The sequence below is a fragment of the Eubalaena glacialis genome, chromosome 15 (assembly GCF_028564815.1).
Source record: "Eubalaena glacialis isolate mEubGla1 chromosome 15, mEubGla1.1.hap2.+ XY, whole genome shotgun sequence".
Classification (NCBI taxonomy): Eukaryota; Metazoa; Chordata; class Mammalia; order Artiodactyla; family Balaenidae; genus Eubalaena; species Eubalaena glacialis.
In genome coordinates, this window is record NC_083730.1 from 91,810,702 (window position 1) to 91,827,222 (window position 16,521).

The window sequence follows — 16,521 nt, forward strand, 5'->3', positions numbered from 1 at the left end:
CCATCAGGCATCATATACACATCAAGTCTGTACAGAAATTTGAATATACCTGAGCTCTGAATCTGAACCACAAGCTGGTCGCCCGTCAGGTGTAACAGAAACACCGACGACCAGGGATTGGTACACATCTTGTCATCTAAGAAAGCAGCTCCACAGGGTGAAAACCTAATCTTTCATTCCTGAAGGCAAATCCTTTTCGTTTTCACAATGTTCCTAGGACACCAAACCTATATGCACAGAGAACATCAATCCTTTCTTCTCTACTTTCCTTGAATGTGTGTGTGGTGGTCATGAGGGTCAGGGACCACATGCAGGGGGCTTTGCTTTCTCTCTCCAGGACGACCCATCACCATCAGGTGTGGGTCACAGGGCTTGCCCGGCGCTGGTCCAGGGAAACCCTATGTCAGTGGCTGCCATGTCCTGAGCGTGTCACCAGGCTCACGACCTCTCTCCTGCCTGCCTGGGTCCCTAGTTACTGGTTGGGTAGCCCTTCCCTCGGACGGTTCCAGAGAAGGGAGGGAGGGAGCGGTGTTGTCGGCAGAGGTACGGGGTGCTTGGCCGGTACCTCGACATCGATGTTGGGCGAGCTCTCCCTTGGGTCGTAGTCGTACAGGGCCACCATCCTCCGCGTCGCCACCGAGCGCTGCCGGCTGCTTCTTCTGTTTCTCTCTGTTCACATCACACGGAGAAGAAGAAAGCCACCATGAAGTGATTTCAGAGCCGGTGGCGTCCCCTCTCCCTTGACACTGGATGAGTGGAGCCGGGTCACAGATGGCCAGTGTGGCCGAGACGACCACTGGGCACTAGTGTCAGCAAAGTCAGGGCAGCTCCCACCCCTTTCTCCAGCACATCCGTGAACAAGGGAGACTTAGACTGATTCTCTGCCACAGTCGATCTAAACCGTTTGGGGCGGCACCGGGTGGGTGTGGCATGGGCAGGACCACTGGGCCATCTGGAGGTTGGCACCTAGCTCGAAGGAAGCCCCGCAAACGCCAGGTCAAAACTGCTGCCCGTGGAGCTGCCGTGAAGCCACAGAATCAAGTTATTCTCGCTCAGACCAGAGGCACAGCCACCGGTCTGGCATCAAGAGAAGCAAGAGTCCATAGAAAGCGGCGCCCTCTCTACCCATCTCAAGGGTCCCTCCCGCCGTTTTCTCCTCTAGTGCCCTGCCACTGTGCTTTTAACAGCTGTCCCTGAAACGATGCCACCTGTGGAGAAGGCTCTGGGGAGGTCCCCTCCCATTGCCTGGCTGTGATCTGCCATAAACGGAGTCCCAGGGCACTATCCCAGCACACATGGCAGCACAAGCCAGGAGGGAAGAGGAAAACCCATGCAGAGCAGAGGCGAAAACTCTGAAAACAGCCGTTTATAAGAAGGGTCAGTGGAGAACCGTGGGATCTGGCCCAAATCGTCGAACTCCCTGGCAAACCGCTGTTGTTGGATTTCTAAATGATATTTCTCCTGGAGAAAGCTGGCATTGAAGCATTTCTTCCAAACACAGCTGCTTTTCACCTACAATTAATTTTTGGAATTCAAAACATAGAAATGAAAACTCTCAAAGGCAAGTGTTTTGAAAGCAACTAACGTTAGTTACGCGGCTTTGCAGTGGTTTGAGGCAGGTATAGGGTCTGCAGTGGATGTGCAAAATTCAACCCTCAGCTCCTGGTCAAGAATCACTGCTTTCATTTAAAATAAGCAAGCACACCTTTGCAGGACCTGCAGGACCTATGTTTCCTTGAAGCAAAGTATAGTGGTAATCAGAGGTTAATTACAGTGCTGCTAAACATTGCTAATTTCACAGGGGATGTTTTCTGCAGGGATGAATTTCTGAAGCGGGCAATAACAATACACATGTTCTGTACTGAGGTGTAGTTTACATACAATACGATTCACTCTTTCTAGTGCTCACTTCAGCAAGTTTTGATAAGCTCATGCGGTCTTATAACCACCACAGACGTCAAGATATTGAAGCTCCGTCACCCCCCAAAATTCCTTTATGCCCCCTTGTTGTCACTGCCAGCCTGGGTAACCACTGGCCTGTTATCTGTCCCAATAGTTTTGCCTTTTTCAGAATATCGTTTAAATGGCATCACACAGATGTAGCTTTCGGGGACTGGCTTCTTTCCTTTGGACAATGCATCTGAGATCCATTCATGTTATTGCACGGACCAATAGTTTGTTCTACTTTTATCGGTGAGTAGTATCCCATTGTATGGATGCACCATAGTTATTTTATCCATTTACCAGCTGGAAGACATTTGAGTTGTTTCCCCTTATCAGTGATTATTAGTCAAACCACCATAACTATTCATGTACAGCCTTTTGTGTGAACATGTTTTCATGCCTCTTGGGTAAGTATACAGGAGTGGATAGGCTTGGATTGTAAGTGTAGGTTTAACTTTAGAGGAACCCATACCTGTTTTGCAAAGTGGTTGTACCATCTCACACTCCAGTGAAACCAAGCAGAACCCTACAGGGCCTTCCTGGGGACAGACCCCACCCCCTGCCGCACGGTGTCCCCTGCCTCTTGTTTGTAGAAAAGCTTTAGCCTCCTAGGCCTTCCCCGAGTTCTAAAGAGCAGATTTAATCAGAGATGTGAGAAAATGCGGAAACAAAGGAAAAAGGCCAAGCAGCACAAAATAACAATAGGTTAGCCAGAAAACAATGTCAAGGATCCTTAGTTCCTCCTCAAGGGCTACAGATACTATTCTGAGAGCTGTTTTACAGATACTAAAGCCTCCACCAGGTGGAAGTAGTTAACTGCCGACCACCAGCACGTAGACCCCAGACCGGTTGGAACCAGAAGATTGATGATGTTGACTCCCAATTACCTCACCACCAACCAATCAGAAGAAGGTCCATGAGCTGACCAGGCACCCTGCGGCCCCCTCCCTCACCTTGCTTTAAAGACCCTTCCCTGAAAGCCATCGGGAGTTTGGTTCATTTGAGCATGAGCTGTCTGTTCCCCTCGCTTGGCACCTGCAATAAATGCTGTACTTTCCTTCACCACAACCTGATGTCAATAAATTGTCTTTGCTGCACATCAGGTGAGTGGACCCAAGTCTGGTTCAGTAACACCGCAAGCAAACGAGAGTTCCAGTTGCTCCACACTTGCCCACACTTGGTATGAGCGGTCTTTTACATTTTAGCCATTCTAGTGGGTGTGTGTTGGTTTCTCATCATGGCTTTATTCACTAATGATGTTAAGCATTTTTCCATAGGTTTATTTACCATCCAAGTATCTTCTTTGGTAAGGGATCTCTTCAAATCTTTTGTCAACATTTTTACTGGGCTATATTTTTATTTGTTAATTGATGGTTTTATTTATTTTTTATGATAAAAATTTTTAAAAAATTTTTATTGGAGTATAGTTGATTTACAATGTTGCATTATTTTCATGTGTACAGCAAAGTGAATCAGTTAGACATATACATATATCCACTCTGTTGGTTTTTTTTTTAAGATTCTTTTCCCATATAGGCCATTACAGAGTACTGAGTAGAGTTCCCTGTGCTATACAGCAGGTTCTTATTAGTTATCTATTTTATATATAGTAGTGTGTATATGTCAGTCCCAATCTCCCAATTTATCCCTCTCTCCCCATCCCCTGGTGACCATAAGTTTGTTTTCTACATCCGTGACTCAACTTCTGTTTATTGGGGTTTTTTTTTATTGTCAAGTTTTGGAAGTTTTTTCTGTATTCTAAATATAAATCCCTTTCTGCTGAGTTACTCGCAAATATTTTCTGCCAGCCTGTGGCTTCTCTTTTCATCCTCTTAATGGTGTCTTTCTAAGCTGAGAAGTATTTGATTTTGATGACGTCTAACACAATTTTTAAAATATATCATATCAAAGAAATTGTTGCCCGATCATCAGCTTTTCTCCTATGTTTTCTTCTAGAAGTTTTATAGTCTTTGTTTTTATATTTAAGACAGTGTTCCATCTTGAGTTAAGTTTTTTAATATGGTGAGACTATGGCTTGAGATTGATTTTTGGCCTGTGGATGTCCAATAATTCCAGCACCTATTATTGAATAGACTATCCTTTCTCCATTGAACTGCATTATTACCTTTGTTGAAAATCAACTGACCGTGTATGTGTTGATCTGTTTCTGGGCTCCATTCTGTTCTGTTGATCTGTGTGTCTGCCTTTCTCCAATACCACATGGTCTTGATCAGTTTGCCTTTATAGTGAGTCTTAAAATCAAGTTACGTGAGTCTTCCACTTCTGTTCTTCTAAAAAATTGTTTTAGCGATTTTAGTTCCTTTGACTTTTCATATGCATGAAAGATTTAGCTTATGGATTCTACATAAACCTTTGCGCAGACCTTCATTGCAGTTGCGATGAAATCTATAGGTCAGTTTGGGGATATTTGACATCTTAATATCTTAGCAATATTAAGTCTATGAGCATTCTAACTCTATTTACTCAGGGATTCTTTGATTTCTTTCATCAGTGTTTTATAGTTTTCAGCATACAGATCCTGCACATATTTTGTTAGATTTAACCGTAAGTATTTCACATCTGCATTGTGTTATTGTTAAGTGGTATTACTTTTTAAATTTAAATCTCAAATTTTTCATTGCTAACCTATGGAAATACCATTGCTTTTGTATCCATTGGCCTTGCTAATCTCACTTGTGAGTTCTAGGAGCTTTATTTATAGATATGTGAGATTTTTAAAGTAAATTTTCATGTCACCTTTTCATTCTGTGTACCGCTGCTTCCTGGATCTCCCCGTACCACACGCTCTGCGTGATGCTGGAAAGAAGAGGTGAGGGCAGACATCGCAGCCTTACTCCCAGTCTTGGGAGGAAGGCATTTGGTCTTTCACCATGAAGAAGGCTATTTCCCAATAATAGAAGGGCAAGTAGATATCTCAGCTTGGTTCCCTCAACTAGTCACATTTAGAAAACTAGAATGGAATAAAAAGACATTTAACCTAATTGATCACGTAAATCAAGTTTCTGGTTTTTAGCAGATCACTCCGAGGCTCCCTGGGTTCGTGGTGCACAGAGCCCGTTCCCTCTATGAACACTCACTGTTCACTTCAGGAAAGAAGACAGCAATGCAAGGGAGTGGATGGTGTGAGGGGCTCAGAGAGCCGCAGTCTCGTGGATTTAATCTGGGCAGTTTAATCATATGAAACCTCGACTATTCGACGTGGATCGTAACTTGAGACCATGAGCTCATTAATACCAAAAAGTCTGAGGCATTTTATTTGATTTTGTGTTTATCCTTGAAACCATGCATATTCTTTAGCCACTGAATTTTGTCTTCAGAGTGTCATTTAGAAGTGAATCTAATGTTTTGAAGTATTAAAACTTTAAATATGAATGACATAAAACAGGTATTTCTGTCTACAGCTATTTAGAAAAAGTAGAGGCCTTTTGAATGAGTAGATTTTCCTTCCACATGGGGAAAATTAAAGATCATAAATGTAATGTTGCTGAAAACAGTTTTGCTGTTGGTTGGCTCACTGGTGCTGCAGAGTGGTTCAAGATAAATGAAGGCATTTAGTATCCAAATTAAAGGGTAAAAATCTTTTATGCCTTTTGGATAAGCAAAATTCACCTGAAGAATGGAAGGCATAACACTACCCCATCATCCTTTGAAATGTATCACAGATAGGCAATGTTCAAAGTATATTACCAGTGTCTTAGTCCATTCAGGCTGATATAACAAAGTGCCACAGCCACAGACTGGGTGGCTCAGACAACAAATATCTATTTCTCACAGTCCTGGAGGCTGGGGGTCCAAGACCAAGGTGCTGGCTGACTTGGTGTCTGGTGAGGACCTTCTTCCCTCCTTCCTGGCGTACAGACGGCTTACTTCTCACAGTGTCCTCACATGATGGAAGGGGTGAGGGTCCTCTCTGCGGTCTCTTCTATAAGGGCACTAATCCCATCCATGGGGGGCTCCACCCTCATGACCTCATCACCTCCCAAAGGCCCCACCTCCTAATACCATCACATTGGGGATCAGGATTTCAACGAATGAATTTTGGGGGGACACAAACATTCAGTCCAGAACAACCCAAAAGCAGTTGTTTATTTTCTAGATGTGATAGACCTTTAGTAAGCAAGGCTGTACTTCATCTTCCCTGAGAAGGTCATCTGTGTTTTCATAAATATTTAGATGCCTATATGTCCGTATCGCAGCAAGACTATTACAAGCCTGGTTTACCGAGCGGGTTTTGCCCAAGAGAAGCCGATGGTTAACACTCAGATTTCCTTTGACACATCCAGGTGGTGCAGGGGGGATCTTGCTCAGTGCTCTCTCCTGCTCTGAGCTGGTGTTTTGTGCTGTGAAACCCTCAGGAGGGCAGGAGCCTCGCAGCCTACAGGTCCACGGGTGAGCAAGGGGTTGCCTCTTACCTATTTTCTCCACAGGTGTGTTCAGGGGGAGGAAGCCTTGTCTGAGAAGCTGGTCCATCACCTCCTCATCATCTGCCTGGATTTCAGAGACCATGTTACAAGGAATAAGGCCAAGCCGAGCACAGGTTTCCCCACGGTAGAATCCATCAGCATCTTTATCACCGTAAACCTGGAGCCGTGGGAAGAAGTTAAGGCATTGGGCTGGGCTGGTTCAGAAATACAACAGCTCTACTCACGGTAGAGTCATACCTAGTCAGAAACAGACTTGAAGAACACCAAAACGACCGGCACGTGGGTGTAAATGTGTACACGTAGCCCTCGCCCTATACGTCTCTACCTCTAAGAACCTGTTTCTCCTCCAGGGTTTGGACAGCCCTTGGGCCTCCCATCAAGTAGGGGGGCTGCTAGCTGAGGTCAGGTGATGAGATCCCACCCCACTTAGAAGTGCAAATGGTTCTTCCATAAGAAGACAGTGCCATTGTCGGATATTCTAGAAGTGAAAAAAATCTCAACTAACAAAGAGATTCTGCGGGTACTATTCTCTGGGGTAAGCATCACCATCCTTTAAAGGCCCCGTTTTATCAGACAAACATTAGGACCACTTTCAAAGGCGAGTTGTCAGTGCCCTTTTGGAAATTTGCAAACTTAGGACTCAAGGCTCTTTCCCCTCTCCTAGGGAGCATCCTGCTTCTTCGTTCCGACTCCAGACTCAGGCCCCCCTCCTCTGCTGAGAGGAAGGCTGAATGTCGAATGCAAGAGAAAGCAGCTTGTCGTTGTGATGTGTTAAGGAACTTGGGTCTGGCGAGTGCCCCCTCCCCATCCTCCCCCCTTACTCCCCCCCCACCGTGCCCTCCCCATCACCCCCAGCCATGCCCCCACCTTGATGATCTGCCCTTCTTTAAAGGGAAGCTCCTCTTCCGCAGCATCTGGGTTCGGGGACATGGTGAGGGGGTCGTAGTCAAAAAGAGCCACAAAGATCCGGGGCGGGAGCTCTTCTGCCCCAGGGTCCGTCTCTGACTCTTCGTAGAAGTCTGGAGAAAGCCGGTTCCGCCCACCGTACTCATCTGGGAGCGTGTGGGATAAAGGACAGGGTGTTAAGTAATTCCCGTGGCCATCCCCCAGCTTTACCCAGAAACGTGAGCTGTTATAGGAAGTGTGGTTTTGGAAACTCCCACACTTTGGGAGGCTGTGGCACTTTAACTTTTGTCTTTCAAAAAAATGGGTAGCTTAATATGCAGGCAGAAATGGATCATCTCGACAGAGATGGGTTTGACAAGCAAATAACTAGTATACAACACAGGCACCAGCATGACCCTAGGTGTGCTGCGTGTGAAGACAGTGAGAGATAAAGGACTTTGTCTCAACGACCTCCCTGCAGGGCAGGCCTGAGCGCCAGGTGGGCGAGTCCTCGGGATTAGGACGCGGTCGCACAGGCCTGTTCAGGGGCCAGAGACCCGGAGACCCTCTGTGTGTTTCCGTAACAGCCGAGCCAGAGCACAGGGACATTGAAATGCATCTGTATATTAGTCAAAGTTTGATATAGGTGACCAAGCTGCTCACTTAGCCCCAAATAGGTAAGTGGCAACAAATGCATTACAGCGAATTGATGACTTCCTAGCAGGATTGAGTTTCAAGTCTACCTACCATTGAGCTTCTAAAGAGAATTCTTTTTGAAATCCTAATATATATGCATATGTATTATTAGATATCATCATACATACGCATATATCTCACTATATATGTATACATTTAAATATATATAGAGAGAATGAACATCTGCTAGTAAATTATGCTGTTCTGACCACACAATAAGGGCTCAGAACATCAGTGGGGAAGCAAATGACAAAAACCACAATCATTAGAAGAGAGGGTAGGGGTGGGACAAGCAGCCAGTCAAAACTGGTGTCACCAGCACAAGTAGCACAGGAAGTGGGAGAAGAGGACGTCACAGGTGTGTGGAAAACACAGGAGAGGTGGGGCAGGGGGGAGGCGGGAGAGTCAAGAGCCTCGGCTTCTTTCGCCAGCAGAAACATGCAGTTGAAAAATAAAAAAGGCACTTTAGCTGCAGGAAAGGTTGGTTTTTAAAATGCAGTGAACTGTTTACATTATTTGAATTCGGGATCTTTTTAGGATGCCGAGATAACCTAAACATTCAGTAACTTTGCTTCTGCTAGGGAACAAAACTTCTGAGCAGCGGGGCCTTACTGATTTCTTCACACTGGTTTTGCTTTCATTTATAGTCAGTGAGAAGATCTCATACTTTTCCCCCTAGTTTTCAATGTTATCTAAATTGAATAGTGTGAAGCTAATGGCGTACCATCCCGTGAACTATGAACATCTCGGTGTATGCAGTGATGCAGTGGTTTCTCGTGCTCGTGGCTGATGGTAGAGAAAACCGTGAGAGCACGACAAGGATGCCTGTTTTCGATTCAGTCAGATACTGTGGGAGATTTGCAGAAGGAACTTAACACAACAGTGATGTGACCCAGTGGATGCCATTTCAGCGGAGGGAAATGTCAATGAAGGAGCACTGTGGCTACAGCTTTGGCTGCACCCAGAGGGTTCCCAGGGCTTCTCCAGCTGAGCTGACATAGTGACGTGGAGTCAAAACGTACAGGCAAGTTCACAGGGGCCAGTTCATAGGGGAGGGTTGGGTAGGTCAGCGTCACCCTGCAAGACTTTTGAGTCACACCTATAATCCACATCGAGTGCACGCTCTCAGGAGCTGGCTCGAGTTCAGGCACCGTGATATGTGGAAAACCGTGCCTTTACATCTTTAAGTCCCTCATCACACCAAGCACAAGTGGGAGGCATCAGGCACTGGAGGCCGGAGGGCGGATCTGAGGCTAGTGCCGACGCTCAGTGAGAACAGCGGGCAGGGTCACCCTCACCATTACAGGGTCTCTCTCTGGTTTGGGGGCAGGAGTGGGGATGGGGTGGAGGCGGTTGGAGCACCTGGAGTTGGTGTGTATGAGCGGAAGTGTGGGTGTGACGTCACTGCACTGTTTCCTCCAGAGAAGGTGCATTAGAGGCTGTCCGAGAATCAGACCTCATGGGGAGAGAACAGTGGCCACCATGGAACGTGTCCCTGGAGATCTGGCTTCGCAGGGACCAAAGTGGGCGACCGAGAGGTCCTTCTCTTTCTTGGTGGCAGGCTAGACTCAAGGAAGAACTTATCTCTAGCTGCTGGTCTGACCTGGGAGTGGGCGCTCCTCCCTCTGCCCTGATGTGGAATGTCCTGGCCCGGGGTGGGAGGGGGTCTTTGTCAGGAAGGAGGACGGGTCCGCATACCATGTGCAAAGTCAGGGCTCATGACTGGCCCCTGTCGGCTCCCGAGGCCACCTGTGCTGCCAGAATAAGCATCGTCTTCTACAGGTGAACTACTTCCCTCACTACCTGACCAAGAGCACCACTTCCACTGTTCCTGTCCAATGTAATTTCTACGGAGAAAAAGGGGGTCACCTATGAAACATACTTTACAGCTGCTCATCTTCTCCTTGCAGGGAAACCCAGGGAGAAGAGTCTCCTTTCTAGAGGGCCAAGTTTTGTTTCTTTAGTTATTCATTTTTAGTTTTTTCCATCTGGACACAGAGAAAATGTGCTGCATTTCCTTTTGCTCTACAAGGTCAGTAGCCAAAATAACCGGGGAAAATGGGGGGAGAGGGGTGGAGACCTGCACAGTCGGTTAGTAAGAACAGAATGCCCCTGAATGTGGTACTTCATGTTTAGAATGGTGCACCCTCGGGCCTTTTCATCTGACAGGTAAATAACTAGATAAATGCAAAGACCAAAAATTATAGGGGAAGAAACCAAACCCAATGAAATCCTCCTTTGGGGTCACTGATCAATGTTCTGAGGCCTTCCTTATGCTAATTATATGATTTAGAATTTATTAGATGTGGAGCTACATAATTTTTATCTTTTTAAATCAGAAGGGGCATTGTCTTCTTAATTTAGGAAACCCAGGGTATATTAAAAGTATAGTATATTTTAACTGTGAATGCATTGCTTATTAAAAATATATTTAGGAAGCATATGGTCTATAGACTTAAGTTCCTCTGAAAAAGAAAATGGATGCTTTTGGAGTACGGCAGATTTCTAAAGTATTAATTGCTGATATTTGCACAAGAAAAATATAACTAAACAGGTGAAACAGAGCAGGTCCTTGCCCACCACCCCATGTCCTCAGCCTGCCTTTTGTCTGCAGAAAAGCTTTAGCCAAAGAATAAGTTTAATCAGAGAAGTGAGAAAATGCAGAAGCAAAGGAAAACAAAGGAGACCAAATAATAATAGTTTAGTCATTAAGCATAATCAGGGACCTTTAGTTCCTCCTCAAGGGCTATAGATACTATCCTGAGCCGTGTCCTGGGAGCTGTCCTGTAGACACTGAAACCCCTACTAGGTGGAGAAGTTAACTACACAATGACCAGACTGTAGCCATGACATAAGCTGCCACAATTCCAGAACTGGCCTCAAGGAAATGGGAACAATCCAACCCTAGAAATGAAGACTCACTGTACCTAAAACCATCAAGATGACACTGGTCAGACCACCAATGACCAAGTTCAAGATGCCTGTCAGAGCTGCCTGTGCTGGTTCTGCAGATAGGCCCCTCCCTCCGTCTATAAAAGCGCTTGCCCCCGACTGTCGGGGGAGGGGGGAGTCAGCCTTTGGACAGGCGTCCCCCACCACCACCTGGTTGCCGGCATCCAAAATAAAGCCAACTTTCCTTTCCACCAACCTGGCCTCTTTATTGGCTTTTGAGCAGCGAGTAACCAGACCCCACTTCCAGTTACATAGGGACTAGGTCTAGGAAAATAGTGTGTTCACACGTCACTGACTATTCACTTCCTAGGGTTTGGGGCATGATTCTCTTCTTTTATGGTAGCTGCTGAACACGATTCACTTTTTTTAAAATAAATAAATAAATTTATTTATTTTTGGCTGTGTTGGGTCTTTGTTGCTGCACGCAGGCTTTCTCTAGTTGCAGGGAGCGGGGGCTACTCTTCGTTGCGGTGCGCGGGCTTCTCATTGCGGTGGCTTCTCTTGTTACGGAGCACGGGCTCTAGGCACGCGGGCTTCAGTAGTTGTGGCTCGAGGGCTCAGTAGATGTGGCTTGCGGGCTCTAGAGCGCAGGCTCAGTAGTTGTGGCGCACGGGCTTAGTTGCTCCGCGGCATGTGGGATCTTCCCGGACCAGGGCTCGAACCCGTGTCCCCTGCATTGGCAGGCGGATTCCTAACCACTGTGCCACCAGGGAAGTCCCACGATTCACTTTTGTCTTCTGAAATTATAATAGGTTCTTCAGTCTGTGTATGTATATATGTGTATGAATACATAAAGTATTTGATATTAATTATGCTTTTTACGTGATTTCTCGCATTTCTCCATGATGAGAAATCAGGTACAATGGAAGCAACTGTATCACGGATTTATTTAACATGTTTTGAATTCTATTATTAACAGACTTTTTGGTTAAGCTGTTACCACAGCACTACTCTGTTTTTACCAACGTAGCTAGTGTCTTACCGAAATTAAGACACGTGTGCAGCCTTCTGCATTCTTTACCTTAAGACAAAACTGACTGAATGATTGTTAGAGACTCTGATGGGGAGACTGTGGGTCCACTGACGTTTTCCTTTACTCCCTTGCCCAGCTGGCAATGTGTAGCACCGTTATTTTCAGTCCTGTAGACCTTCTTTCTCCATCCCAGGAGACTGGAGTTGGAGACCCACGAGACCTCCTCCAGAGCACACCCCTTCTTGGTGCCGCGGCATTAATCTTCAGCCACGGGAAGAGTGGCAGTTCACGTGATGAGCCTTCACTCATTAAAGTCACAGTCGAATGAGGACTCAGGAACCAAGCTCAACAGGAAGAACAGTCTTGAACTGGTCCCCACCTCGTTCCTCAAGACAGTCAGTCTCGACAAGTCATTTATCTTACAAGCCAGGAGCACCTACTTAACCTCCGTAATTGCTACAGGGGGAATTATACACAAATTAAATGAAGCTCTGAGAGATGTGGCAGCAGTTTACAACACTCAAAAACAGAGTAAGCTTAGTACATACAGAACTCCGCTAGTGCATCTGTAATAAGTGAAACCGGTGTTTTCCAGCTGATTTTGTTTACATTTCGGCTTATTTTGTTATTTTTCAGCTAAAGGAATACACTGTGTTTTCAAAGGTCGGTTAGCAGTCTATGAAATTTTTTACTGATAAAAATAAAAACATTCTAAAAACTGTAAAGATGGAAAAGGAAACTTTTGTTTCCCTATTGTTTGAGCTCTATGAGGAAGAAACGCCTGAAAGAAGGACGATACTTCAGGGGATCTGTACTGCTGTATAAAGTCTTTAATTATTTTTGGCTGATGTGAACGAAGCCCGATTGTCTTTTAAACCTTAGCTATTTAAATGTGATTGGGGCTGTGTTTTCAGGTGTCTGGACCTCCACGGGTTGTCTTCCTTGAGCCCTGTCTCGCCAGATCAAGATGTTTTGCTCTCATCTACTTCTGTTCCATGAGTGGGTCTCTTGCTTTGTTTCCTGTGTGTGTGTGTGTGTGTGTGTGTGTTTTCACACAAAGCTAGTTTATTTGTGCTGATTACCAGATTCCATTATCTTGTGCATAATACTTTTTGGAATTGTTTTGCCGGGGTTCATTCCAGTAGTAGAAAGATTCCCATCTGACCTTCAGCCACGTTCCCCTCTTAGCGGACTGATTAGAATGACTACAATGACAGCTTTCAGCACGGCTGGCTGAATTCCAAAAAGTAATTAAGAGAATGGAATTGGATGCCAGAGAATGACTCATGCACAAGGAGGTGACCAGATGGGCGGGGTCAACACACAGTTCAGGGCACACATTCAGGCCTCCTGGTGTTTTTCATAACTTTCAACCCCAGTTGTCCAAGTGTTTCACGCATACAGATAACTCTCCATGGACTCAGGGCTTGTTTAGATATCTGGAGTTCGGCCACCATCCCCGCCTCTGCTGCTGTGACCATGAGCATCTCACGAGAGCATGAACTAGGAGGTGGGGAGATGGCCCATCACCATCTCTTCAATGCCTATCATGGCAGCCTCTGCAGTGAAAAAAGAAAAACTGGTAGGGAGAAGACTGCTGTCAAAAGTCAGTATATTTTGAGAATACTTAAATTTCGGTTTTATTTATCTTGTGCTGTTTCTGCCTTCTTCTGCCATAAATAACCGAGGGTGTACTGTATTTAGTTGAAAATGCTATGCCTAATGACCTTTAAAAAATATTTAGATGGAGGACCAAGCAGCCACGTGCTCTGTGGTTAAAAGAAAGAGGGAGGCCTCCATCAGGCCCACTAACCGGCAGACGGGACCATCGTTGGCCGGGACCTGTGGCGGCCAGCACTGCCGTGGGGAAACCTCCGGCCCACAAGATCCACCCGATCAGCCCGTCCAGCAGTCACCGGGTTTCCTAAAATCTAAAGACAAAACAACAACACGGTCAGAAGGCTTGCCAGCCGTGGGAAGGAAAGAATTGTCAGCCAAATCAATTCAACTTAGAAGCAGAAGCTCTAAAGGCAACTAAACTTAGCTTTTAACTGAAAGGTTAGCTGAATAACCTGAAAGAGGAAAAAGTGCTCACCCCAGGCACCCCGTCTTCTACAGCACACGTGCTTCGCCGCACACGGGTGGGGGCGAGAGAGCATCCCTCGGGAGGCACCTTTCTGTTGCCGCTACTGCCGCCGAAGCCAAATCTTTCGAACCACAGTGAGAGTGGCTTAAAGGCGACTCGTCACACCTTCGCCCCCTCTTTCCTAGTCTCAGCACAGCCCCTCCAGAGACCACAAAAGCGGGGGAAACACTGCGTTTCCAAATGTCCCGCTTGGGCAAAGTTGCATGTGAGGTTACCGAAAACTCAAAGACAGAAGTTTCTGTGTGTTATCAGCTTGGAAACTCATGGCAACATCTTGGCCCTAATCCAAAGACACCAATCACATTCCAGGGCTAACCTGAACGGTCCTCCTTTACGGATAAGTCCGCCTCTGATTCACACTACAGGTTTGCATCGCATCATATATGAGAATCAAAGCAAAACCTCCAGCTCACTGGTAATTTGAGTCAGGAAGTTTTCAGGGACACAGGGAAGGAACCCGGGTTGGGAGTTACGGAAATTAGTCTGTTACAGGCGGGGAACAGGGAGTGAGCTGCAGTTTGCTGGTGTCAGTGGGCTGTGGATCGGCGCCCTCTAGTGGACACATCACAAACTGCACCGGCTCAGACCCAGGGCCTGGAGCCCTGGGATGTCTCACCTGTGTTTTCATGGAAAAGTTCAGCATGACAGGAGCAAATGTTCTGAAAAGAGGACACAACATAGAGATGAATGAAGCCTTGAAGGAATCCCTACTCTTGAAAACCACTCACAAGCCTGGAAGACAAGGCAGGGGGATGGGTCTAGAGCTGATGATGGAACAGTCATTCTGAAAACTGGTCGCAGGAAAGAAACAGGAAAAAAAAAGAAAAAGAAAACCTTTGGAAACAGATGCAAAAATGGATCTCTTCAATCATTGTTCTCTACTTTTTTTCAGTGATAGATGAAGGCCAAAACCAACCACAACCAAACACCAAAACCACAACGAGAGAAAAACCTTCAGTAATACCAGTAAGTCATAAGCAAGTCCCCACGGTTCATTTTGCAAAGTATGTGTTGCCAAACTTGTGGAGAATCATAGTTCAGCTAACCCTTAATTAAAATTTAGATTCAGTTGTCCTTTAATTAAAGCAGCCACACTCATCACTGATTTGGGGGTAGGCGGTCATCATTCTAAAGCAAAGTAAAGAAATCATCAGCATGGTCCAAAGACTGGGAAGCCGCATAGATCAAAGATGCATGAAAATGAAAGAGAGCCAGCAGAGAGAGTCCCGGGATGGACACCAAAATAAAAGAAGGTGAAGAAATGAAAACGGATTGGTTTGGCAAGCGGATGTGAGCGGGAGGTTTACTTCACACACCAAAGGACCGTCTGCAACCCGGGGAGGAGGCTGGGCGTGTCGGGCACTGGCCCTACTGTCGGACATTTTTATGCTTTTCTTCCAGACATCCCGGAAATCCTCATGGCCCCCGGGCTCGTCCCAGCTGTACTTGTTGGGGGTGGACCTCTCCGGGCTCGGCTGGGCCTCATTGCTCCTGACGACATGGCCGGCCTCCACTGGCTCCCCAGAATCTTCCTCGATGCTGCTCTGCCGGGTCAGCGTCCGGCGCCGGGCCAGCAGGGGCCTCAGGCTCGTCCTGCAGGGACAGTGCCCGGGGCCGGGGCTGCACTGGGCAGCGGGGCTTCTGAAACTAAACCGCGTCTCCTCCTCTTCGCTCCCACAGTCTAGGCCGCTGTCCGGGCTCCTGGTGGCCGAGCGGCTGAACCGACAGCCTCTGTCTTCGAACACGAAGTCCTCGGCCCGGGGGGCCCTGGGTTTCGCAGGGACCCGGGAGCCAAGCGGGGCCTCGTGCCCCCTGCAGGGCCTGGTGGGCCTGGGCTCTCTGGCCAGCCGGGTCCGGGCCCTGGAGGAGACCCCTAAGCCCTGCTTGTACGAGAACTCACAGGGCTCTCCATCCTCCTCGGCTACTTCGGGGATACTGAAAAGCTTCTTACTGTGGTGAGTCTGCTGGGGATACTCGGGCAGCTCCAAGAAAGCACGTTCAGTGGTCCTATTCTTAGAGCATTCCTTAAGGGGGTGGTGTGTTAGAACAGGTGCCGGGAGTCAGTGTGTGATCAGATATGAAGTGGGGCCGAGGGAAGGAAAGAAAATACAGACAGAATTAGTCTCCGAGGCCATGAGGGGCAGAAAGCATGCTTGTACTTGTGGGGGAGGGGAGCGGGGGGAGGGGCAGATGGCATGCTCTGGCCGGGGCTCTGGAATGAGAACAGAATGGGTTAGACGGATGGGGCCGGAGCAGGGGGGCCGGGCAGAGCGCACGCAGAGCGGCCTGACGCCCTCAGGACCAGCCATGCAGCCCAAACAAGGGAAGAGTGGCAGCTGGGCCGTGGGTGCAGGGAGGATGGTGGCAGGAGGCCTCACGCTGACCGAGGCGCTAGGATCTGTGGCGCGGCTACACCCAGGGGCAGGGACGTCTGAGCCCGCTGCCCGCCGGCTGCACCTTCAGAAACTCAGACGGCAGCT

The 16,521-nt window shown here is 47.2% G+C and overlaps 1 protein-coding gene across 7 annotated transcripts in view; it reads right to left on the reverse strand.

Moving 5' to 3' along the window:
• The window catches only part of RIMBP2 (RIMS binding protein 2), a 76,524-nt gene that overhangs the window by 11,450 nt on the left and 48,553 nt on the right, over positions 1 to 16,521 (reverse strand). For 5 of the 7 annotated variants that reach the window (XM_061170402.1, XM_061170400.1, XM_061170404.1 and 2 more), the window contains 4 exons: positions 13,709 to 13,826; positions 7,257 to 7,441; positions 6,378 to 6,546; positions 566 to 669 (listed from right to left, as the gene is read on the reverse strand). In XM_061170402.1, coding sequence (XP_061026385.1) covers positions 566 to 669; positions 6,378 to 6,546; positions 7,257 to 7,441; positions 13,709 to 13,826 — 576 coding nt within the window. Of the gene's footprint in view, positions 1 to 565; positions 670 to 6,377; positions 6,547 to 7,256; positions 7,442 to 13,708; positions 13,827 to 15,357; positions 16,066 to 16,521 lie in introns of all 7 variants that reach the window. The other 2 variants (XM_061170398.1, XM_061170399.1) reach the window with 1 other exon arrangement.